Source organism: Sciurus vulgaris (assembly GCF_902686455.1).
Source record: "Sciurus vulgaris genome assembly, chromosome: 6".
NCBI lineage: Eukaryota > Metazoa > Chordata > Mammalia > Rodentia > Sciuridae > Sciurus > Sciurus vulgaris.
The window spans coordinates 121986187-122013414 of NC_136466.1; the positions used below are offsets into that span (position 1 = coordinate 121986187).

General features: G+C 37.1%; 1 protein-coding gene across 2 annotated transcripts in view; it reads right to left on the bottom strand.

Moving 5' to 3' along the window:
• Positions 1-680: 680 nt before the first annotated feature.
• Positions 681-27228, bottom strand: part of ZSWIM6 (zinc finger SWIM-type containing 6) — a 193620-nt gene continuing 167072 nt past the window's right edge. For both annotated transcript variants that reach the window (XM_079144018.1, XM_079144019.1), the window contains exons 5-14: positions 24776-24955; positions 20286-20462; positions 19877-20023; positions 16560-16706; positions 15071-15328; positions 10897-11032; positions 7696-7853; positions 6862-7025; positions 4877-4958; positions 681-3401 (exon numbers count right to left, since the gene is read on the bottom strand). In XM_079144018.1, the coding sequence (XP_079000144.1) occupies positions 2539-3401; positions 4877-4958; positions 6862-7025; positions 7696-7853; positions 10897-11032; positions 15071-15328; positions 16560-16706; positions 19877-20023; positions 20286-20462; positions 24776-24955 (2312 nt within the window). In that variant the 3' untranslated portion in view covers positions 681-2538. The remainder of the gene's footprint in view (positions 3402-4876; positions 4959-6861; positions 7026-7695; positions 7854-10896; positions 11033-15070; positions 15329-16559; positions 16707-19876; positions 20024-20285; positions 20463-24775; positions 24956-27228) is intronic.

A 27228-nucleotide genomic window follows, 5' to 3' on the forward strand; every position in this document is an offset into this window, starting at 1 on the left:
AAAAAACCCAAATACTGTATGATTTTATTTATAGGAGGTATCTAAATCTAAAGTAGTTCAATTCAGAAAAATACAAAACAGAGTGGTATTAGCAGGCACTGGGGTTATTTAGTTTAATTGCAGTTGAATTCTGCAAGATAAGTTCCAGTGATTTGTTTACAATAATACAATTTATAACCATACACAAAAAATATTTGCAACTTTTTTCATACAGATCTTTGATGGAGGTGGGGTGGTCCAGGTTATCTATATCATATATAGAGAATTTACCCCTTTATTATATTTTCCTTTTGAACGCGTGTGCGCACACACACACACACACAAAGCCCCTCACAAACTTAGCATTACACATACCACATACTAAGCATCCTAAATTACAGTCATTAGGGAAGAATGACCAAGTGCACAGTCTGAAAATAAACTAGCTATTCCGTCTGGTGTTTTATCTTTCTGATTATCTGATTTATGTCTGTCTTCTCCACTATGCAGACAGTAAGCTCCAGTGCCTAGTTTTGTTCATCAATGTATTGCCAGGGCCTAGACAGCGCCTGGGAAATGGTAAATAAATATTTTGTGAAGCAATGTAAATGGTATTAAATACTCAGAGATGTAGTGACGCTCAGGTCTATAAGTTCACCATATTCAAGTGCAGTAAGAGATACACCATAAAGGAGGCAGAATCAACTTTCAAAAAACTAATTTTAATCAAAACAAAAATTGTTGATCATTAACAAGTTTATAAAACAGTGATTTAGTTACATAAATAAATTGATATCAGTGTATCAAATCTTAATTACTTTCAACTTCATGAGCATGTTTACATGGGTGATGAAGTACAACCTTTTTTTTTTTCTTTTTACCTATTATAATAAATAAAATGGAGCGCATGAAATAGTTCTTCTAAACAAAAATACCTACAAACATACCTCTAGCGTGTTCTCTAATGAAGGGAACAAGAGACACTGGACAACTTTTGCACCAAAACATAAAAATTGCTTTAAAAAGCACAAGGTTACAGAACCATCAGCTAAAGTAAAGACACTATACTGTAACCAAAGTTGGTATTTTAATAATATAATGAACAGTTTGGTAGTTAGATCTCCAGTTTGGTTATTTTAAAGCATTAAGACAAGGCAAGATAGAAGGCTGCTTTTGTTTTGAGTAATCCTAGAGAAAATAAAATATATTTAAAAAAAAGAAAGAAAACTGAAAGAACAGTCATACCTACACAACTTTCTGTCCTGCACAAAGTCAAAATACCTATGCAGAATAGATATATAATATATATAATGTTATTTGTGCACAAAGGTTAGCTTATTATTAGCTCACTGCAAAGGCGTTATGTATCATATGTCAATTGTTTTGGAAAACATTTTGCGTTTTGTGTCAAAAGGATATTTCTTTTAAGTTTCCTAGGCTAGGAGGCACGAACCCCAATTCCGGCATACTGTATATTCTTAATGCTAAGGCTTGCTGCTCTGGCTGTGTATTTTGTTGTCCCTCTTTATTCTAGTGCCTGTTACAAGCATGTGTGGTGTAGTGGTTGTTGGTGGTGGTGTGTGTCTGTGTGTATACATATATATATGTATACATAAGTTGTATAAATATATATACATATATAATTTCTCCCAATAGATCTCAGTCCAACCATGCAATCCAAAAGGTGGCTCTGCATAGATGCCCAGCATGAAGTTCACCGCCTGAGCCAACCCTGAAGCAAGGCGCACTTCTAGTCCTTCTGATAGGTTTTCTCTCAGTTTTTTTTTTTGTTTTTGTTTAAAACCAAGCTACTGCAGCTTCAAGTATTTTGCATTACATAGAATATTTTTTATAAATTAGTTAATGTTATATTTTCAATATTCAGACATATACTATAATATATATACAGTACAATAAATGCTCTCATTCTTTTTTTTTTTTTAATTTTTCTGGATAAATCCCTGAGAATGTATGTTGACAGTCGCTAAGTTTCCACATGCACGAGCATCGTGTGCCATGCTTCTGGACGGACAGCACTGCAAAGCCACGTGAGTCAGCCTTTCACTACTAGTATTTCATTTTGTTGGTTTGTTTAAATATGCTGAAAATGTAAAGATGAGTTACAAAGGAGTAAAGCTGAATCCATTCGAGGTACTTATCACAGGATGGAGGTGTTTTGTTTGGTTTTTAAAGCCATTTCAATTATTTTTTTTTTTTTTTGAGGCTGTGAACGTATACAGAAAACAGGAGAGCTATGTGGACTTTTGCCACTTGACAACATATACTCAGTGTAAACCAAACCTTTTTAACCTCTCTCTCACACAAAACCAATTAAAAAAAAAGAATTAAAAAAAAAAAAAAAAGAAAGAAAAAGGGAAAAACTGAAAAACACACAAACTTTCACAACATGACAATTTAGTCTGCAAACGCAATATAACTATACACATATAATACCGGTGTGGCTCTGTTCTTTAAGTTAAAAAGGGTACAAAGGCAGGCTCAAGTAAAAACAAACCATCCCTCCCCTCCCCGCCCCCCACCCCATTCATACAAGTTCTATCAACCAAACCTCTCCCGAACCAACATCATCAGTTTCTTTTTGCCTTTGTAGATTTGTTTCAGGTTGTCAATAAACTGTGTAAACTGAATGTGTCCATCATGCGCCATTAGGAAGGTCTCTCGGGCCTTGCTGAGGAACTCTATAAACTCACTATAGTGCCGAGGACTGATGTGTGTCAGTCGTGAGTGTGTTGTGTTGATGTAGGCCCCAATCGTGGCATCCAGGAGTTGCCTCAAGGGGGCTTTGTCCAGTGACATGAGCTTACCAGAGTTCCTCCTTCCATGAAGTCCCACCATGCCAGGAGTGGTCAGAGTGCACCTGCGCAAAATGTCTGACAGTACCGTTGCGCACTTGACACTCTTCACCACCAGAGGTATTATAGCTGCAAGCTCATTTTTGCCGAGGGAGTGGCTGAGCGCACAGGCCCACAAAACGTCATTAATGGCAGGGTGTGTGTCCTGATTATAGCTCAGGTTGAGATGGGTCATGGCCAGGGTGGCCAGTTTGTAGGCCCTCATGGGGTACCCGCGGTGCTCCATGTACCGTGCTATTGTAAAGAGCTGTGTATAGCTCATGCCAGTGGTAGCAGCGTCCAGGACAATTTGGTACGCCGTCTCAAAAGCTATGTGATCCTTTTCACAAAGGGTTAGCGCAGAGAGGGCACAGTTCTGTGGGTCCTTCATGGCGCATTGCAAGGCGAGCGTCCGGGCGCTACTGGCCAGCTTTTCCTGCTGGTGGCAGTCCAGATGGAGACGGACGATGGTACTGTTGGACATCACGGTAGTTGCAACAATACTTGTGGCCTCAGTGGGAGTAAAAAGAGTAAACCAGCTTTGCATGATGCTGTCCAGGGCATAAACACCTGCAAGGAACAAACAGGCCCTATTACTAACAAGAAGTCTGGCCAGAGGTCTTATTTCCACTTTCATAATCAATGCTTACATTGTTAACCAACAGAGGACATGAGCTAGGCCAGAAAATCTTGTAAGGTAATGTGCCTATGAGCAACCTTTTAGAATAAGGTTATTGTGGATTGTGAGATGCCTTAAAGGAACAAGTGCTTCCTACAATAAGGAAGTGGTCCTCTCAGAAGTTGGTATTTGTACTGTGTTGCTTGCTGTTTCACACAATGGCTTTTTACTAATGAGTGCTAGTTTACTGGGGCCTCCTGTTCAGTTACCCACTACAGAGCAAGAGGCAGAAAAAATGCAACCCTCAACCAAACAGGGACTTTATGGGTGGTGTTTTTAAGTTTAAAAAATAAATAATACAGAATTTTAAGACACATGAAGAAGAAAACGTCACCCATAATCAACAGAAAGAGTCAACAGAAGTGGACCTACAGATGACTCAGATGTTGGAAATGGCTAATAAAGTCTTTAACTGTTTTAAGTACACAGACCCCATTTGCCTCATCTGTAGGAATATCCTGAAAGGGAATGATGTGAAGAGAAGGGACTAAATCTCAGAGAGAAATTAGGTATATATCCTGGAGTAGGGACAGAAGTAGTGTGGCGGTTCGAAACCCACATATCTTTGTATAGCTTCAGTAATGCATTATCTTTGTATGACTTCAATAATCCAAGCATGGTGTTTATATTGAGACCAAGTTCCCTTTCCCAAATTAACCAACCATTACACATTAATGAAAGAAAAATAAGAAGAATGAGTTTACAGTCTCTGCTGTGTCAGTATTTAAACACTGAGATGGCAGTGTCTTCTCAGCAAGAGGTGTATATCCTTTTCTGATGCAAATAAGAAGAAAGAAAGACAGTTTAACCAACATTTATTTTAAATAGCCACCGTTTTGTTTGTGTTGCATTCTTGCTGGGGATGTGGTTTTCTTAGTAATGATGATCTACTTTTCTGCTGCAGCACAGGGAGAACAGCAGGCTGATGGGTCTCAGAAAGAGCAGCTTATGGCCAACCAGGGAATTTTCTTAGGGCCAGCTACAATTTCTCACACATCTGAAAGTCCACTGAAACCACAACCATCGTTTCTCTGCTGGATACTCAAGATGATGAAGGAAAAAACTCAAGAGTAAAGAGGTAACTTTAATGAAATGAACAAAAAGCATTTATTCACTGATTTCTCTCATTTTAAATAACTGGTTGGAGGTCCACAAACATGACAGTTTAGAATAAGAAAAATGCCAGGTGTGTGCAACTGAAGGGTGGGGTTGAGGTCTGGGCAAGGGAGCCCCTGCAAGTGCTAGAAGGGGCAGGAGCCTTGGAGAAGTCAAGATAACAGGGTGGAAATGTTCTTGGACCTGTAAATGACAGGTAAAATCCCTTTATGAGGCACCTGGGAAAGTATCTCCCCCAGAGATTACCTACCAACTTCAGTAGCACATGTCACCAGCCATCTCACCATTTCCCGCCGCCGCCAATTTAAGGTTGACAGTGTCATTCTCATAACCTGTAAAAGCAGGGTAACAACATATTTTGGAAGATTATCCTAAGTTAATGGAAAAAGAAAATTCATTCTAAGGAATAAAATGGTGGGCAGACTCTCTACTACCAGGGGGATAAGAAGCATTTTATTTAGAGCAAAGATATATATGTATTTGGATCTGTCACCCCGCCACCTCACCCACCCCCATTTGGCCTTGTCATTGCCTAAGAGTCAGGAGGCTCACGTTCTACTCCTATTGGGTCCATTCACCAGATGTGGCATCCTGGGCAAATCAGTCAATCTCTTTTCTCACATGAAAAATCAGACTGAGCATTAAACACAGTCCAGGCTTCCTTCTCCAATCCAGCTTTACATCCCATGGTTTGATTTCTGGGGATCCTTGTGAATTCATTCAAACAAAGAATTTTCATTGGGCAAAGAGGCCTTTGTTTTTATTTTTGTGTACTAGGGATGAGCCCAGGGGTGCTCTACTACTGAGCTACATTCCCTTTTAAATTTTCAATTTTAAGGACGGGGTCTTGTTAAGTTGCCAAGCTGGCCTTGAACTTCGGATCCTCCCCTCAGCCTGCTGACTAGCTGGGATTATAGGTTAGTACCACCACACCCAGCTAAAGAGATATTTTAAAGCAATACTTTTTATTATTCCTTTTAATCTCTGGATGCTCCTTTCTGGTGACTATGAAGTTAACCCCAGGGTCTACAGAAAGAAATTCTCTTTGGCATCATTAGTGATCTGATTTTTTTAGTTTCTAATAAGAGGTCCCAAGACAAACTTATCTGCCTCCTGCTATTCCTCTCATTCTTAGATTCAAAACATCTAGGGATATAACACTCCTAAAAGCCTTTGAAATATGCTGTGGGATTCCTTCTTAGGTTCTAGAAAGAACAAGGCAAGGAGTAAGAGTTTATTAATCTGCTATTACCCAGAATTCCAAATAATAACAAAGTTCATGTTTTGTCTATTTCCTCACCATACCTTTAATATGCTGAAAATGATAATGAAGAAAACTTAAAAAACAAGAATTTATTTTTTAAGAAGAAAATTCTAAACTGTTTTCATATAGCTTAAAAGCAATCTCCCATACTCTTTCTCATACAGAACTGCATATTATAGTGATCAGAACATTTTCCTGTGGTCCAATTCTTTAAACTTTATTATTGCAATCACTGTGAAGAAGGAATCTGTAATCAGAAAGTTGAGTAATTATCTAATCTGAGCATTCTATTTTCCATACTTCAGGTACTTAGAGGTATCATAATTCCACTGCTTTTTAACAAGGAAAAAAAAAGCAGCAAATATTAACAGAGTTCTCATGAGAAAAGTAGAAACAAACTTTGTAGTTCCTGGTTTCTATAGTAATTGTTCAGAAACTATAAGGAAGCAAACATCTATCTGATGACCAACTTATTGGTGTTGCATCCTGTTGAAATATGAAACTGGACCCTTGCCCAATCATCCCTTTTTCCTAATTTTCTCAGGGTTGTAAAAAGGAGCTAGATCTGTCAAATGCAAACATCAATAAAAATTCATACTTCCTCTACGAACTTAACCCTCACAACTGAATCTTTTATTACACATGATAGCATCACTCAAGTCTCCAGCTAGCAATAATTCTTATCCATTCATTCAAAGAACAGTGACATTAAGGCAATAATTCAGAGAATGATTTTTTACAATTGAGAAATGTAAATAAGGCTTCTAAATGTCTAGTCCCTGTACCTCAGATAGTCTGATTCAGTTGAAAGTGACCCCAGCTCTTAAATACAGTACTCTTCTGAAGTCTAAAAGATTTATAATCTGAGGAGTCATTTACTTGCACTAAAAAACCCCCAAACATACATGATCCCAAGAGATGCCTACAATTAGCAGTCTTTGGTGCCTCAGGAAAGACCACTAAGCACGTACCTGTAGGCCCAGCTCCAGAGACACTTTCAAAAGAGTGATGTCTGGCAAACTGTCCATGAGAGTTGCTATTTTAAATGCATCTTGAGCGAGTTTGAAGATGTGTGATGAGGAGTGAATGTTTTTCTGGATGGATTCTAATACTGTTTCTAGCCTCCGAACATCACCTGCAATGAACAAGGGAAAACTCAAGCCAAAACCAAATCTAAGGTAAGTGAGGAAAAATCAATGAAAACCCATGAAACCCATGAAACCAAACATACACAATGAGAAGGAAAAAAGAAGACAAAACTTAGCACAAGGTAGTTTACCTGACATGTTCACAGATGGTACAGCTGTTACAACTATGCTACTATAATGTCTATGAATCTTGACTTCACAAAAAGATAGACCCAGACACACCCTCAATGACGAAAAGTACATATGGTACAGAACCAACATGAATAGCAAATAGCTCTCCTAGTTCCAACTTATTCATTTTTAGTGAATACTTGAAGTATCAAAAAGAAAAAGGTAAACAAACTTTTGATCTACTTCTAAATCTCAACCATTTACCTTTTTTGGGGGGCATGGTAACTAACCTGAAATCAGCTAGCACCAGGTTTAATGATACAGGTAAATAAGGAAAATGCCAGACTCAAATGAACAGTGCCTATTTTGCCTTATAAGCCAAACATGAATCTAACATCTAAAGAAAAGGACCCCCTCTACAATGTCTGACATAAACACCACTACTGAGAATTGGAGGTGGGGTGGGGGGTGGGGCACTTAAAAAAAAGGGGGGGGGGGCGGGCAAACTAACAAATCAGTTATAAGGCCTCCAAGACATTAGCGTACCTTTGGCTGCAGTTAGCATGGTGGATGCCAGCTCACACTGCTGGGATTCAATGTGGCTTAGAGTGAACCAACGAGGGTATCGGTTGGGAACAACTGATGCAATGTGGTGTGGGCGGGTGAGGTCTCCCGTTGGAGCAGTAGATTCCAATACTAGCAACCTGTAATGAGAAGATGAGGAAAGTGGTCTCTAGTTATTATTTATTTGTTACCTTGGCCACAAGGACTAGACTGCAGAAGTCAGAGGAGTGAATAGATGCTGAAAAAAATTGGTCAGGACCTTGGTTCACAAAGAGCTGTAAGAACTATCCTCTGTTGCTTGGACACCAAAGTCATACCATTAACTGCTGATCACTCAAACCTAAGAGATCTCCTTTCTTTAGCATCATTCAGAAAATTGCAATATTCAGGGAAACTAAGATATTTAACACAAGCAAACTTTGAAACACAAGCCTTGATGTTTAATTACTATTTTTGAATCTTATTCATTAAAAAATAAAAACAAGAACAGTAAAAATGGATATTTAAGACAGATTACAACAATCAGGGATCAGCAAATACCTCCGATGAATGAGAACTATTAAAACATAAAGTAGGATGGAAAGTAAACAAATATGACCTCTTTTACATATATTCTGTATAATTTCTGCAGAATTATGACAATAGAAATTTAAAGTCAGCATATGTTCTGTCAATATATCAGAGAAGATGCAAACAAATTAATATCTATCTATCTATCCCTGGACAGTTCTGCATAAATTTGGTGTTATTTCTATATTTCATTAAATCTTTGATTTATAATATATTGACAAATAAATAATTCTGGAAAACAAAGTACATGCTTACAGATCTCTTTTAAGAACTAAGTACCAAAGAGATGAGTAGAATAAATGCAACTGAAATAATTTCTTTACAATAATCAAAATTCAGGCTAGGTATGTAGCTTAGTGGTAGTGTCTACCCAACATATGCAAACCACAGGTTCAACCTCCATCACCACCACTACCAACAACAACAAAAAAGTACACTAATCAAAACACTGGCTTTAAGTCAGGTACACCAGGGTTACAGACTATGGAGTTATTAGCAGGGTCAGGGAGAAATGCTGGCCTCCTGGCCTCAGTCAAGAGCAGTTATTTCTCGGGTAAGTCAAATGACTTTCTCTTTAATCTAGGGACAAAGAGATGTTAGCATTAGAAACACCAACAAGGTAGGCAAGTAATAAGAATTTTGGCAGGTTTGCCGTTTAGCTTTTTAAAAAAACGTCAGTGTCCCTCCAAGGGATAGGCAAATCTTGGCAGTTACTGTAAAGAAAACCAGTCAACTTTCCTTGGAAGGGGAGAAAATGAATGCTGAAGATGCTCTTCCTCAGCTTCCCTTTTCCAGAAGGACTAAAAAGCAAGCAAGCTACATCTCTCCCTCCCTTCCTGTTCCCTTGGCTGCCTTAAAATGCTCAGGTAGGTTGCATTACCTCCCTTCTTCCATGGCAAGCCTTTGGGCTAGGATATAGTGGCAAGTGGAAGAGAAAGGCAGAAAACAGTTCCCCTGTCCCCTGCTAGTATTCCCCAGGAAGAAATTGCCTGGGCAGCAACCAAAGAAGAATATAAATGAGCTTCTTGCTTTTCATTAGGGAAGCAAGGCTTTCTGCCTGGCAGACATCATTACATAAGCCAGAACCACACAGAAACCTTATGCTATTTTACCCTTAAAATTACCAGTGGTAGTAACAACAGCATCTGGTGGCATCATAACATTAACATCTTTCCCTTTAAAACAAGAGTAGAGTTTTTAGGAGTAGAATAAGTATAGAGCTGAGCAGCTGTCTCCATAAGAGAACTTCTATTTCAGCTTCCAAAATGGGAATGGGAATCTACTTATAAAAATGTGCTCAAAAATACAAACCAAGTAGTATAAAGCAATCTGGTAGAGGACTGTTGCCTATGTTAGTTATTGCTTTATTCTTTGGTACTTTAAAAATAGACAAGAGAATACAAGGTTTTTCTAATAAGTTACTCAGGAAAGCACAACAAATTAAAGGATATCAGCCTTAAAACACACTGACACAGAGGTGTGTGCACACGTACACATACCCTCTCACTTCATAAATACTAGGTAGATAAGAGCTACACTGATATATAAGCCACACTCAATATTGTAAGAACAGAATAACTTTGGAGACATTGGTAATTTATAGGTCACGATTTGCTTTTGAATCTTTCACTGAATACAGACAGAATCTATGATGAAAAGCTTTTTATGGGATCAAACTATTCTTCAATATCCTCAAGCTTTAAGATCTACGCAGAGCTTGTCTTTAGTTCATCATGATCATGTCTAATCATTACTTTCTGTTAGAAATGCAGGGGTGTTCTACTGATTTTTTTAAAAAGGAAAATGAGAAAAAGCAGATGTTTTAGTAAGAAAGGTAGATGCTTTCTTTAGGTCCTTAAACTCTGATAGATTACATATAAGATTAAAAAATATAATTTTAAACTCATTAAGAAGAATTCACCTTGAATGAATTCATGATAAAAACAATTATTTGCTGAAATTAAAAAGGAATGTGAAAATAAGGTGTCCTGGCCCAGAAGGGAGGTATTCGGATTGTTGTCACTGAGAGGGAGGGCTGAGGAACGCCAGCAGTCAGGGGGGCCTGGATCCTGGAGGGCCTTCATAAGCATTCCCTCGGTAACACACACATCCCATCCCATCCCACCTTCTCTTGGCCTCCAGCTGATCACAAAGCTGTTCTGGTGGGTGACACAGTGGCCCTCCTGTACTACTGATGGAATGTGGAACTGCAACGAGTATAATAGCCTCCCTTGGTTACTATATTCAAGGCAAATATATTCATTATTTATCATGGTTTGAAGAATCTAATTTTTCAAAATAATTATTCAGAAGGGGTTCGACTGTTGTTGTCTTATGATTAAAATGGCCTGAAATTACACTGTATTCCTAAATTCTAGCTTAAAGGAAAAGAGGGAAAAACCCTGTATGGCCATAAGCATGACAATGGTTGAAGATGAAATTCTTCCTTCACTTTAAAATAAAATCAAAACAAGCCTCAAATAGATCATCTCCATCACAATTCAGGAAGCATTAATAGTTTCTTTAGCTTTTCTGTTGCCTACAAAGAAACATGAATGAACACAAAGTCAGTGAACATGGACTGCCTCTGCCCTCTGGGCTGTGAATACGTACCGCATTGCTCTCAGTGCAATTTTGTATGCCAGTTCAGCATCATGAGGTAGGAGAGAGGTGAAGAGATACTTGGCAAATGTGTGCATTGGAACACTCTCCCGATGGATTATTTCACCTAAACCACTATATGGCCCAGCTGTGGGAAGACAGCATACACGTTTTACATTCCTAAAAAACAAACTAACACTTCTCATAAAGCATACTTCAACATTTTTATGTAAAATCGTAACATACATAAACTTATCTAGGTAAGAATTTAAGCTGACAGTAGAACAGAAAAAATTTTTGGTCCAAAAGATTCCACAGGGTATAGTATCCAATACAGACTTTAGTTCATTGAACAATCCCTTAACTGTTCCTTAGCTTAAATGAGAACCACAGAACTAAGGGGCAAACCTCATTCACAGCACAAGTACCTCAGAGAAAGGAACCCTCTGAAGCATGAGCCCTTTCAGTGTGTGACAAATGAGCAACCAGATATGCAAATGTGCAAATGACTCTGCAACTTAACTATGGACCCAGCCCCTGGACCCACACAATCTTAGGGCACAGAGATGCCAGGTTTCCAAAAAAGGGTGCTCAGGCTCAGAGCGAGAAGTAACAATACAAATACTTTGTATGTTATTGCTTCTAGTAAGCAGAAATAGATTATTTATTCTCAGGAAATGATTAATAAAAAGTGAATCATCTGATACCATAGGCAAAAGAAAAAAAAAAATTCAAAAATCTACTACATTTAGGGCACCAGAAGATCAATTTAAAAAGCAAAATTACATTTAAGTTGTCAAAATTCATTTCTTAGTAAATTCTGATAGGCGTGGCAGCAAAGCAGACATCCCGTGTGCTCCCTGAATGCTGCTCTGAGAGAGCAACAGGCTTTTAAAATAAATGCTGAAGGGAAACCACAGTGGTTAGTTCAACCACTCTGCACTCAGGTACTGTGAGGTTTAGTTACTGTAAAGTGTTTTTTAAATTAGTTTCCATGTCACCTTTGGGTAACATCTGTTTCACGATTTCTAGAATTATGAACCATGACACTACTGCTTGGAGGACATAACACATTTGTTTTTCATGAGGAAAATCAAGTCTGGCAAAGAGTTTAGAATGCAAGAAATGTAGTTCAGAAGAAATGGTAGAGGAGTTACTGAATTAGGTGTGGGGTAGCTACATGATACATTCTGGATCATTTCAATGAAAATTATTTTTTAATACCAATATTTTGGTAGCACTTTATTCACTATTTAAGTACTTTAAGTATCATATAAACAACTTATTTTTCATCTAGACAAACAAGTATTCATCCTAAATTGAAAATTTTAACAAATCCATTAAGATTTTTCTTTACTTGAAGACATTTCAAAATGTCTTGGTGATCCAATATTCTTCAAAAGTTGGTAACATTATACTTCCATCTTTAGTGCATATAACAAGGCTACACTGTTACTGTCACAGACTAAATATATGTCTCCCCCAAATCCATGTTGAAGCCTCAGACCCCAATGTGACTAGATATGGAAAAAGAGACTTTATAGAAGTTATTAAAGTTAATGAGGTCAGAATGGGGTGATCACACAAGATTAGTGTCTTGATAAGAAGAGACACCAGAAAGCTTGCTCTGGTTCTCTAGCATGTGAGGACACAGGGAGAAGCTGGCTGACTTCAAGCCAGGAAAAGAGCCCTCTTCAGAAGCAGTACTGGTAATACTTGCATTTTGGACTTCCAGCCTCCAGAACTGTGAAAAATAAATTTCTGCTGTTTAAGCTACCTAGTCTTTGGTATTCTGTTATAACTGCCAGAGCTCACTGGCACTAACTCTATTTTAACTTAGGACTGACTACAGAAAATTTGTGATTATACACATTCCTCCATTTCCTTTCTTTGTAGCTCTTTAAAGCAAGTTACCTTTTTGCACTATTTGGGAAAAACCAGGATGCATAATCACCTCACTATGACATCTCCCAACAAGCGAAATATTCAGTTAGGTATCACAGAATTATTTACAGATTAATTAGTATGATCCCTGAACTCAAGAGTACTGAATAACAAGCTGGGCAGGAGGCTAAGGCAGGAGAATCAAGAGTTCAAAGCCAGCCTCAGCAACTTATCAAGGCCCTAAACAACTCAGTGAGACCCTATCTCTAAATAAAATATAAAAAAGGGCTGGGGATGCAGATTAGTGGTTGAGCGCCCTTGGTTCAATCCCTGGTACCTAAAAAAGAAAAGTACTAAATAACAAAAAAACTGACATTTAGCAATAGGTTTCCCTATAGGTGTTTTTCCAGTATGCCAAATGATCTATCCAATACTGTGGCCAAGAGTTCAGCACTGAGCAGCAAAATAGGGTTACTTCTTCCTCTTCATATATCTAGGTCTGTTAATTAATTTACCCCTGAAATTTGCAGAATATAAATGTATGGGACATATAAGCTTCATTCCCAGTGTAGTAGACTCACAAAGCTCCATCTTTTGGAGTTTATAGAAATGGTCCCTAGGGGACTCCCCTGGATCTGCCTCCTGTCTTGCACCAACAAGTCAACAGGGCTTCTTCTCAGGCACAGTTCCCATAAAAATGTTTTGATGAGCAGGATGGACTAATCAAAGACTAAGACAAAAATCAAAAATATCCATGAATGATGAACCTGGCAATATATTTAAAAAGGTAAATGATAAACAGATATCACATATTATAAAACCACCCATCCTCTTACCCAACTTCAATTTAATGGAAAATAAAAGTCAGGACAGCTGGGCATGGTGGCACACACCTGTAACCCCAGCTACTTAGGAGGCTGAGACAAGGGATCAAGAGTTCAAACCCAGCCTCAGCAACTTAGCAAGATCCTAAGCAATTCAGTGAGACCCCATCTCTAATAAAGTATAAAAAAGGGCTGGGGATGTGGTTGAGTGGTTAAGCACTCCTGGTACCCCCCCCAAAAAAAGACAACGATGATGTCAGAAGTCAGTTTAGCCGTTTAGCCAGAGACAGACATCATTAAAAAATGTGGCTAACAATATTGTTTATATGTCAAAAAGAATTTCATGAAAGAAAACAGTATAATAAAATAATTAGGATTACTCTCTGAATTTACAAAGATGGGCTTTTTATCTTTAGGCGAAAATAACTTCAGGAGAGTGCTTCAAAAAATTAAAATTAGGAATTTTTACTAAAATGAAGCATGCTATTAAGAAGGCTTGCTTTAGGAATATTTTCCCTTTAAAATCCATTTCTAAGACATACAAATGTGTATCTTAAAAGACAATATTATCTTTCAAATTGATCTCTAGCTTTAGACAAAAAAAACAAGGGTCGAAATGCTTTTTTCTTAAAACTCTTCCTTCACATGTAGCAGTTCAGGATATAAAATGAAGACACAATGCTTTATCAACTTGTCAATCACAGAAAATCCCATAATAACACAAATGGACTTATGAGAGAGAAGCAATTTTGTCAATTAGACACTTCCAATATTTGCACAAAGATTAGGTTACTATACTAATTCCATTTATCTTTTTGAGAAAAAAAAAAAAAAAAAAAAACCTGAAAAATAGTACCAACCTATTTGTTAGGCCCTTTAAATCTTGAACTTCTTTAGAAAAAGGAGAACAGTGAACTTTCCCTTACAGATTCTATGCAACTTTTTCCTTGGTCAGTCTATGTCTATTGAATCCTGTGAAATAATTACAGCTGTGCAAAGTCACTCCTGTAGCCTCCAGTTCTTTTATATCATGTTCATATGACATATTAAAAACAAAGACATCATGTAACAGTCAATAATTTGCAGGAGTGCCAATTTCTACCTTATTATAAGGTAGCAAATCAAGCAAATAGGAACATGGCTACCCATAATAACTCCCTAAATATCAAAATTGCATTTATCTCAGGAATTAATCAGCCTTATAAAAATGGTCCTTTACAAAGCTTGTGGCATTAAATGTGGTTCATTTCTAACAGGGAATACTATATAACAACCTAAATCAAATGATACAAATCTAAACATCTGTACTTTTTTTATTCAGTGATGATATTTTTTGGACAATGAACATGTCCTTGACACCGCCTATCAGTCAGAACAACTACCATATTAAATGCATTCATATAGGACTCATAACCTAAGAAAAATCAGCACCTAAATCAAATCGGCTAAATGAAAGGAAAATTTCTTTGTTAAACTACCTTCTAATAGGAAGACTGCTTGCTTGCGAAAAATTTTCACCAGTGTATCATCCAATTCAATTTCCTGAAGCTTACAAATGAGCTGCTCCTCATTTCGGCAAACTTTCTCTTGAGTGTACAGCCCATCAGGCATGATACGCTGCTGTCCCAGTCCTATCAGGGCTACTTCCACAGCCAGGGTTAAATAGGATTCTCCTTCTTCTAAAAATTTGTGTGCAGGTAGATGTTGGTATTCCAGAGACTTGCAGTGTCCATTTTCTGTAAAATGCGACAAAGGAAAGAGTCAAGCTAGTTTTGCAGGTAGTTTGATAGGCACAAATATTTATTCTAACCAGCACTAGAATAAAGTATTGACTTAATTCTGAGAAAACCAGAAACCTGTTTTTTGGTTAAAGTGTATAGTTTTCCAATATCTTTCTAAAAGTGACTGTGGGTGACTAAGTGTGTATGTTTTGGAGGATAGAATATTAGGAATATTTTCTCCCACTGAAAATGATTCACCAGAGAAAACTATGTATGATACTAAGAATCCTAGGAGTGAAAAAAGACTTTAAACATGATAGTTACAATAACACAGTTTTTTAAAGACTGGCATTAAAAAAGAAAATTTTCATACTTTAATTACTACTTTGAAATCTATAATAAAAACAGTAGAGAATCTAACATATGTTACTCTTTTTCAAGGTCATTTGTGTTATCCCAGAGTTTTCAGTTACCATCAGAGGACTGATTATTTGAGCATTCTCTTGTCAAATAAGGTGCTTTTATTAGAAATTGTAGCAAATTTCAATCATCCAATTCCCAAGGAAAGTGAACTCACACCCATACTTTTTACCCTCCTGACAAAGAGTTTGGGTCACCTTAATCCATAAAAGCAACCACCACAGGGGAAATTATGAAAAAGATAATCAACCTTCTAAGTTCATCAGTTATGGGAGTAACATCAGGACATTCATAGCTCCCTTCTTCCTTACCTCCACCCATGGCTCTTGGGCAGTCTGCAGGGATGATTCTTAGTGTTCAAAGGGCCAAGAGAACTCTCAAAACACCACTTTAAAGGAATTCGTGATGTAAAACAGTAATAAATGGTACTTAATACTCCCTTTAGACTAATAATATTTAAGTCATTTTAATGCAAAGATAAATTTAAAAAGCAACTAAATTAAATTTTCTGTTTCTAAATGCTATGATGCCTATCCTTATTTTTTCATCTTTATGTTGGAAAATAGTCATAAATGCAGATAAATTCTTAGATGCAGAACCATGGTCATAAGAAAATAAATATTTTTAAAGTTCTTGACACATGCTTCCTGCTGTTGTCTCTAAGACTTTTCTCTGCTTGTGGAAGCCTGCCTAAAAGCTGTGAGCACCCATTTCCTTGTTCTACATGGCTTCATAAAGCATAATATAAAGAAAAACAAAGACTAGTGCCACTCAGGGTTTCAAGACAAACAAAAAACCCATCATACTAATGTGTCAATGATTTTACCTGTAAAATCTGAGAACCCAGAGAAGTTTTCATCATCAGTGTGGCAGGCTTCCATAAGGCTACTGAAGAGAGTGCCCACAGGGTCTAGGGGATGTCCGACCCAGCCTTCCAGATTGGTTATTGAGGTTATGCTTTTATGGGGTAGCTCTGTATAAGAAAAGGGAATTGAGAGATAGGGAACAGAAGGGTGGGGGAAGGAGGGAAGTAGAGGAAGGAAAGACTTTACTGTTTAATAGTAGTATCCTGACAAATTAGTACTAATACAGATGAAAATCCCCCTATAATTAAAAATAAAAAGGTTCCATATTTCCTAACTTGTGAACTATTCTGAATTCTAAAGGTTTACCTGTAAATCAATGTAAATGGCACTAAATTCCAGGACAGCTCTCAAACATCTACCTCATTCATGTATCCAATGTACTGGGTTAACATTACCATTCACATTATAAGGGGATTAATAAAGTCCAAATTTTAATCTGAGAAGGCAGTGATATGAAGACCCCTGGAATCATCAAGTAGTTAACTCTACAACTACATCAAGAAGGTGTCTGCAGGATTCAGCACTCACTGGCTCATCTAAATTGAGGACTTCAAGATCCTGGCTTAAACACAGATTTCCATGGTTTAATATCATTAAATCACCCTCCACTTCACAGAAGTCCTCCTTATTACAGATCTCTAAGTCATTTAAGATAGAAACTTTGTGACAAATGGAATAGCAGAAGATAGCATATATGTGGAGGAAACATTTTCTTTCCATTTTTTTTCCCCCACAGAATGTCAGCCTTTTCAAGTTACATTATGGAGTGCTAAGGAAAAAGTTGCAAATGTTTTAAGATATATTCCATTGCTGTAAAATATTATCTGTGTCTAAATGTTTTCTAAGACAATAAATAATAGTAGCTTCTCCTTAAGGGAAAGCATGGAAGCTATGAGGAAAAATAAACAAGAAAAAAATTGACTTATAAATAGCCAAAAAGTCATTTCATGAACTCATCATTCCTTCATAAGTCCTCTGGTTTTGAATTATTAACTATGAGTACATATAAATGAAAAATGGCTTGGCACAATGTATTAAAATTTGTTTGGTTCTAGATTTCTTGGAAAGGTCCTTTTCTTTGGATTCTACCACTGGTTTTCTTATAAATAGCTTTAAAAAAAAGAAACATGAGCATTACTCTTGGGAATGGTCAAATATTGGGAAAAACCCTATGTTAAGGTAAGTGGTGTGCTTATACAAACAAATATATTGTCAAGTGATGAAAACTGAGGAAATGGAAGAAATAAAAAAGACTTTGTTTTCTGAATCAAGAAGCTAATAAATCATGCTAAGAAACACTGATGATGTTAAGACACCATATTTACTAATCTTGGTCCATTAACAAGCAACTATTATTGGCACTTTGGATTTTTATGATAGCTACAAAGCCTATTCTTCCAATATGGACATACAACAACAGCAAAAAAGCAGGGAAAGATACAGATATAATAGATACAAAATCTAGGTAATACTTAAAGAGTACAGTATGAAATATAAGTTTTCATCACTTGTATGATAAAAGAGAAATGGGTCTAAGAAAAGTCTAGATTTAGGCTATAATATTATCTCAAAGACAAAGAAGTCCAACCTAACATGCTTTCTAACTGAACTACATGAACTAACATTTGTATACTTTGTATTTCTTAGCGACTGCAACATTTTACCAACCAAAATTTAAAAACCATTTCTTAGTAAAATTTATATGAATTTTTTAAAAAAATCAGATGATCATCATGAGTTAGTTCTCTTTGCACTACAATAAGTGCTGTACTCTTCCTTAGCCTGAATATTATCTTTTATACTAAACAGAAGTAAATGCCTTTGGCCAAAGATTGTGTGAATATTTAGGGGAAGAAGAGTTTCGGAAAAATTTTTCAAAGTTCTAGCAATATTTTTTGCAAACACCAGTAATGATGTGAAGAACATGAAAAATTGACCAAAGTAGTCACATATCAGGGTTATTTACATTCCAAATCCATCTGAACTTTTCATTCTTTGGTTCAAATTGTAAATGTGGATTTTTTTTTCACTGTATAAATGATAGTGCTAGTTAACATTCACAATACTTCCAATATAAAAGTCACTGAAAGTTATGACAAACACATGCTCCAACCACCAGCCTATTTCAATAACTTTTAATAACTTAGTTGTACTCAAAGCATATGTATGTAATCACCCAAAGAACAAAAACAAAAATATAACCAAAAGGGAAAAAAAAAGTCACACAGCAACTAAACTAAACCTTCTTAATTAAAATTACAGAGTAAAAACAAAACAAATCAACCAAAGACACGTTAAAAATTATATTTCCATGATTTCTAAACAAAAGAATTTAATTTCATAGACATCATTTTATGAACAATTAAATTTACACCTATAGAATAAAGAAGTGCATAGATCAATGAGAAAAAGCATATAAATTTCACTCTGATGATTAAGCATGATACAACCTTCTAGAATGACCATTATTATACTACTTATTCAAAATTTAAAAGATTAATAAACCAAGATAAAGAGAAGCTAAAAGTGTTCTGTCAGCTAACAGTTCATCGAATGTTATATACAAAACTTTAAAAATCTAGGAGTCCTGTTATGGTCACTTTAAATAAAAAACAAACATGTCCTCAAGTACAAAATCACTGGCTAAAATGTTTTAAAGTTCTTACATAGCATGCCAGGCCTTGTTTTACGTAGCTTATAGAAACTAACTATTTTAATCTTCTCAATGCTAACAGAAAGGTCCTCTACTGAGCCCCATTCTATAGAAGAGGACTCAAAATCACAGAGAAATCAAGTCACTGGCTAAGGTTGCCCAGCTGCAACCCGTTACTAGGATTCAAACATATGCAGCCTACCCTGAGTCCTGTTATAATTATTTTACTGTCACAAAGTAAGATACTTGACTAAGCTATTTGCATGTTAGATAATACAGACATATTAAACAGTTACTCAAACAACAAAAACTTCTTAAATTCATCTAAGCTTTTTGTTTGTGGTGCTAAAGATGGAACCCAAGGCCTCATGCATGCTGGGCAAGTGCTCAGTGCCCTCTAAAAGGTTTTTGTAAAATTTTTTTCTTACAATATTCGACCAAGAAAAAAAAACAACAGAATAAAATTTCTTACAAATCAGTTATCAAATATTTCTAAAAGAGTGGTGAATGAAGTCATTTCTATGGCTCTAGTTTTAAAAGTCATCTCTCCCAGACGAATACAAAACCTAGTGAGGTCACCACCAAGAATCCCATTCCAATGGAAACAAACTCCTTCACATTCACCTTTTTTTTGAGTCCGGAACATTTCCAACTGTTTCTGTTGCTGTCGTCTTAATGTGTTAACAATAGCTATTGCTAGTCTCAGTGCTTCTCTGGGGTACCCATGAGAACGTAATGCATCCACTCTTGCACAGGCTGTAGGAACATGTTCTAAAACAGAAAACCAAGGGGTAAAGTTGCCACTGTCTACAAAAGCAGATTTAACAGTAAGATGTTTCTCCCAAAATACTATTAAAAAGACATGAGAAACCATTTCTGGACTTGGATTTGAATGAAAAACTCAGCTCCTATTGCCAAGCATTCATCCGTCTTCCATTGAATCCCTCAATTCTCCACCTCCCACTCTAATAATGCTATAGAAACTAAACAAAGAAGTAAGTCATGGAAATGTCTTTCCGGTTTGGCCACTTACCATGCCAGAGGGGCCACCCGCGGGAGTCAAAGAGGGAATTTTCAGTGTCGTCATGGTAACAGTAGTTGGTGTATAGGTCACTGCTGATAATATGCTGCAAATGGCTATCCTGCCAGTGAAGATCGCATGCCTCGATGGCTCGTGTGAACACTGTCCGATGTGGCCTGTTCGATGAATCTGTTTTTTCCACAATTCAGAAAGCCGTGTCAGCTATTGTTCACATGTGAATAAATCAGTCATACCATTCTGTGGCCAGATGTTCATGAACACACCCACACACAATGTCCTGCACCCCCTAAGCAGAAGGGCGAAGGGTGAATATTCTCACAACCTAAGTACTAAGAGGCAAGTCAGCCCAAGGAGCCACCATTCACTCACTTGCTTTATCAAACACAAACATTCTGCAGCCATTAAAGCTAAGGTTAAAGGCATCCTGCAAAAAGAACTGTCAAGTCTAGTTTCCATGCCAAATACACTCGAAAGAGGCACTCGGCACAAAAATCACATGAAAACTCACTGCTCCCCACTTCTGAGGTGCTGTGGTGGGCTGCCCCTGATGGGATCAACAGCTCTCACAAACACTATGCAAGAGATGTGACACCAGCCATGGAACCTTTCAGGAAGATGCATTCAGCCTTTAAAAATATGCATAAGGGTTGTGCTTTTGGTTATATTTTTTAACTATATTGTGCGGTTTTGCACAATTAAAACTATTATGCTTCTCGGGATATAACGATTAAATGCCACTTTATATCCCAAAGGGCATAAATGCATATATTTAACATTTCACAAAGCCACACAACATAGCTACAAAACAAACCAGCGCACTTACCTTGCCCCTATAGGCTGCCTCCTGACTCCTGGACAGGTTCCATGACTGGTGTGATGTCCCCAGCATAGTGTATGCTGGGGCATCACAAAAGAGCAGAATCATACACTTCGAAGAGGGTTCAAGTTTCAGGACCTGACGAAGAAAAGAAATGTTTGGGGAATAAAGGATATTCTCACCTCAGCTCCTGGGATATTTCAATTCCTAAAAATTCTATCTACTCTCCCACCTCTTGGGTTCCCACTCCAAACTTACCATCTATGGTTCACAAACCCTAGCAAGCCTCAAAAGAAAATCAGGATAACAACTGATTTATGTGTACTTAACTTAGCTCAAATATAACCCCTCACTGTTCTGAGACTCAAGTATAAGCTAAATATGGAATTTCCTTATGATAAGGTTTCATCTCCCTCTCCTTAGACCTTTAGTTGAGCACAGACAAAAGGAAAACACAAAAATGAGAGAACAACTAAGCTGAGAAGGGACTACAGTACTTCTCTAGTCTAGTCTCTCTACTCTGTTGTTAGAACTGACCAGCAAGGTAAGTAGAGTGACTTTCCAGTGTCACACAGACAGGTGGTGGCAAAAGGATCAAAACACAGATATCCTTACTACAAATTCAGCTAATTCAGCTGTTCAGAAAAGCTTCTGACAAGTCTTTAACAGAGAGATTACTTTAGCTTGATCTCAGGTCAAGTTAGGTATCTTTAACTGAATGGCAGAGTATTAAAACACGCAGATGACAGATAATTTAAGGAGCATAAATAATGATGCATCTGCAGTGGCCCCTACCTAGATTCACTGTTGAGACACACACACACACACACACACACACACACACACACACACACACACACTAAAAGATTAGAGGAGTGGAAGAGTTAACTCCTACATTTAATTGCCTTTTGAACCTATTCGGGTTTTTGTTTTGTTTTGTTTTGCTTTCACTGAGCAGAATAAATACGCCTGTACCCAGGATGACACTGCTTCCATAACCTTGTAATTGCTTCATTTATTTTGTGTAGCTCAAATTAGAAAAATGGAATTTAAAACTAAAAAGAGACTTTACAAGAGCAACTTAGTATTATGCATGTAATAAAAGAACAAGAGCTCTACCTGTTGACATTGCTCACAATCTGTCGTACTATTAATAAAAGCAAGCTGTAGGGGCTGATTTCATTATGGGAAAAAAACAAAACAAAATTCCAAACTGTTCACATATTTATGTGACTGTGGGAACACAGAGAAATGTAGAGGACACACACCAGGCATGTATCATTCGTAAGCTCTAGATGACCAATAAAACAATAGTAACAGAAAAGGCTCAATTCTCATGAAATGATATTTAAATGAAAACGAAGGCTATAAAGTTCTGTCATAACATGGCAATGCCTAAGAACTGATTTTATAAATAATGATTAAAAAGATGTACAACTGAAAATCTGATTTGATTAGGTGTCAAAATTATGGCCATTTAAAAAAAAAAATCTTGGGTATCTCTGGTTATTCAATTACTATAGTTAAGACTGAAAAGAGAAAACAGACTACCTAATTAACATTAAAACTGGAAATTTAGAACAGTAAAAAGTGGAAAAATCTTATTTTTTATCAAAACAATTAAAAATAGGACACTGGCTATTATTCTAGCGTATTTTTTAAAAGCACTCTTTCAAACTGTAGATTCTAATCTCATTGTTCATCAATTCTAACAAATGACCTCATCAGAGGATGGCCTTCTAAGCACTTCACATCCACTTTAATGTGAAAATGCACCAAATCCTGCCATGGCCTATGCCATAGGCACATTCAGTCCAGGTGCAATGGCACAGCTGCTGGGTTCTCCTGGCCACTGCTGCCTCTCCCCAGGGAAGACAGCACTGAGGAGGCACTGCAGGTATGAGCCTCAGCCTCTTCTGACAGTCAATCAGAAGGATGTGGGCATTCCCCTGTGAGCAGGTGCTCTGGTGCCTTTAGGCAAAACAGCTATGAATACTGCCTCTGGAAACCAGCAACTCTTAGGCCAAACTATAAATGGAATGAACTGTGGTATAAGGAGGCTGAATCACTTCTTACCAGTTTTCTAAGGCCTATGGAATATTCATGTTTAACCAAGAGTAACAAAATAAATGGAGAGCAAAAAGTAAAGTATAAAATATTAAGAGTGGCAGTCCCCCAAAAGCAGGAAGTGAAATGTAGAGAAACCTCCAAATAAGAAAATAGAAAGGGATCATGATTGCCTGTGAGATGTTGGCATACCCTCTCCTAGCAACCAAGAGAATAAATGTTGCACAGTCAACTCAAAAATTCTGAGTGTCTGGGGCGGGGGAGAACTCTTTCTCAAGTTCTAAAACTTCTTTTTGGTTGGACAAGTCTCTAGAGAGTAACATATATCATTTTCTTTCTTTGTAAAGGCTAAAAACACTGGAATATCTCATTTGAACTCATCACACTGCCAAACTCTTCTTAGCAGTACTAACTACTTATAAAACCAACACACAGAGGATAGTTTTGATTCTAGATTCTTCTAATGTAAATTAACCCCATCTTGATTCTATCATGACTTTAAAGTCTTTCAAATTTTCACCAAAAAGGGCACGAAATCATGCAAAAGTAGTGGTATGATTTAGTGAATGATATCTGTATTTGCAGAAATTATTAGCTAGTTAAGAATCTGGTTCTGAAAACAGAAAACCGTGTAGTTGTAGCTAGAAAGAAAAATGAAGCCAAGGAAGATCTATTTTTTTTTAAATAGATGAAGAGGGACTTGAGCTGAATGAATCAATCCAACAGAGAGAGAACGGCTGAAAAGGCAAGACAGAAATAAGAGATGAGGTTCTGAAACATCTGGGGGAATTTTTGGCTGTTCCACAGATTGGAGGGCACCACTATTAGCCTTAGAAGGTGGAGAAAAGTGTAGTAGACATTCCTTAGTAAAGAAGTGTCCCCAGTCCAGGGCGGGCACAGTGGCACATGCCTGTAACCCCAGCCACTCAGCCACTCTGGAGGCGGAGGTAAGAGGATCAAGAATTCAAAGTCAGCCTCAGCAAAGACAAGGCATTAAGCAACTCAGTGAGACCCTGTCTCTAAATAAAACCCAAAATAGGGCTGGGGATGTGGCTCAGTGGTTGAGTGACCCTGAGTTCAATCCCCCTACACACCGCCCAAAAAGAGAAGTCTCCCAGTTCAAATGTCCAAAGAATTTCAGATCCGAGTCCAGTCATAAAATGTTTCCTTACTACTTTCTAAATCAAAAAAATTTTAACTTATTACACAGTAGGCCAAGTATGAATTGGGATAAAACAGCTTCTCAAGCACCTCAATATTTTGTTTTACAAAGTAATCTAATACCATTCTCCTCTATAGTTTTTTTAAAAATTAATGAAAATTCAAACTAAATAATTAGTGGCCCATTTAAACACATAACTAATATGTGTAACTATTACATATATCTGTACTCTGAGAATCTTTTAAATTAAAAAAGCATACAGAGGTCAGGTAAAATTAAAACACACACATTCACAGTCAAAACATATTAAGTCCTTACGCTACAATAAGTTCTGAAGTGGGTAAAATAATTCCCCGTATATACTTAAGTTACCATTATAAACACAAACGTACAATGAAGTAGACACAAACTGAGCAGAACATTATGTAGACTCACCTTGGTTGGCATTTGCACCCTGAGGCAGAGCATTAGTTAAGTTGGGTAATTCACTGCCATGATTTCCATCTTCCCACGGACAGACATCAACACTGTTCCACTTTTTCAGCTGTTTTAGCCAACTCGCCTTCTGCTCCAACTTGCAGTGCGGGTTTAAAACTATACACATCCACAGAGCACCTAATTTAAGGTACAAGAAATAAAGTTTTTAAAATGATAAAAATTTCCAATTCTTACATAACTGCTAAAGATAAATTTTAAATCACTTCAAGATGGATCAAAGTTTGCCATTTTCATAACTCATTTCTCCTAAAGCAAGCCACAAACATAATACAGAATTTAATGGGAGGAGAACAACAGATTCCGAGTTTGAAACTAGGCTCTAAATACTGTTATAGAAGAAACATATTTCACAAATGCTAATGTAATCATCTTCCTTCTTATATGACATCTTAGGAAAAAAAGTCAATAATATACAGAATGCTATGATTCAATTTATAATAGAATCTATACTTGGATGCTACAATATACCATTTCATGGTTCTACACAGAAATTTACCTTCTAAGATTATTTGTTTACAATAAAATAACAAGGGCATACAATAAATAATTTCAAATAATTTTTTTTTAACATTTCTTTTTTTTTTTATTTTTTATTTTATTGTAAACAAATGGGATACATGTTGCCTCTCTGTTTGTACATGGCGCAAAGGCATACCATTTGTGTAATCATAAATCCACATACAGTAATGTTGTTTGATTCATTCTGTTATTTTTTCCCCTTCCCCCCACCCCTCCCACCCCTCTTTACCCTCTATACAGTACTTTCTTCCTCCATACTTGCCCCCCTCCCTAACCCTTCCCTCCCCCCCATTATGTGTCATCCTCCACTTATTAGCGATATCATTCGTCCCTTGTCTTTTTGAGATTGGCTTATCTCACTTAGCATGATATTCTCCAATTTCATCCATTTGCCTGCAAATGCCATAATTTTGTCATTCTTTATGGCTGAGTGATATTCCATTGTGTATATATACCACAGTTTCTTTATCCACTCGTCAATTGAAGGGCATCTAGGTTGGTTCCATAGTCTGGCTATTGTGAATTGAGCAGCTATGAACATTGATGTGGCTGTATCTCTGTAGTATGCTGATTTTAGATCCTTTGGGTACAGGCCAAGGAGTGGGATAGCTGGGTCAAATGGAGGGTCCATTCCAAGTTTTCTAAGGAATCTCCACACTGCTTTCCAGAGTGGCTGCACTAATTTGCAGCCCCACCAGCAATGTATGAGTGTACCTTTCTCCCCACATCCTCGCCAACACCTGTTGCTTGTATTTTTGATAATCGCCATTCTAATTGGGGTGAGATGGAATCTTAGGGTGGTTTTGATTTGCATTTCTCTTATTACTAGAGATGTTGAACATTTTTTCATATGTTTATTGATTGCTTGTACATCTTCTTCTGTGAAGTGTCTGTTCATTTCCTTAGCCCATTTGTCGATTGGATTATTTGTATTCTTGGTGTAGAGTTTTTTGAGTTCTTTATAGATTCTGGAGATTAGTGCTCTATCTGAAGTATGATTGGCAAAGATATTCTCCCACTCTGTAGGCTCTTTCTTCACATTACTGATAGTTTCCTTTGCTGAGAGAAAGCTTTTTAGTTTGAATCTATCCCAGTTATTGATTCTTGCTTTTATTTCTTGTGCTATGGGAGTCCTGTTGAGGAAGTCTGGTCCTCGAAAAAAATAAAATACTTGGGAATCAATCTCACAAAAGAGGTGAAAGACCTCTACAATGAGAACTACAGAACACTAAAGAAAGAAATTGAAGAAAACCTTAGAAGATGGAAAGATCTCCCATGTTCTTGGATAGGAAGAATTAATATTGTCAAAATGGCCATACTACCTAAAGTGCTATACAGATTCAATGCAATCCCAATTAAAATCCCAATGACATACCTTACAGAAATAGAGCAAGCAATCATGAAATTCATCTGGAAGAATAAGAAACCCAGAATAGCTAAAGCAATCCTTCGCAGGAAAAATAAAGCAGGGGGTATCGCAATACCCGAACTTCAACTTTATTACAAAGCAATAGTAACAAAGACGGCATGGTACTGGTACCAAAATAGACAGGTAGATCAATGGTACAGAATAGAGGACACGGACACAAACCCAAATAAATACAACTTTCTAATACTAGACAAAGGCGCCAAAAATATGCAATGGAGAAAAGATAGCCTCTTCAACAAATGGTGCTGGGAGAACTGGAAATCCATATGCAACAGAATGAAACTAAACCCATATCTCTCACCCTGCACAAAACTCAACTCAAAATGGATTAAGGACCTTGGAATCAGACCAGAGACTCTGCAGATTATAGAAGAAAAAGTAGGTCCCGATCTTCAACATGTCGGCCTAGGACCAGACTTCCTCAAATAATTTTGAACACAAA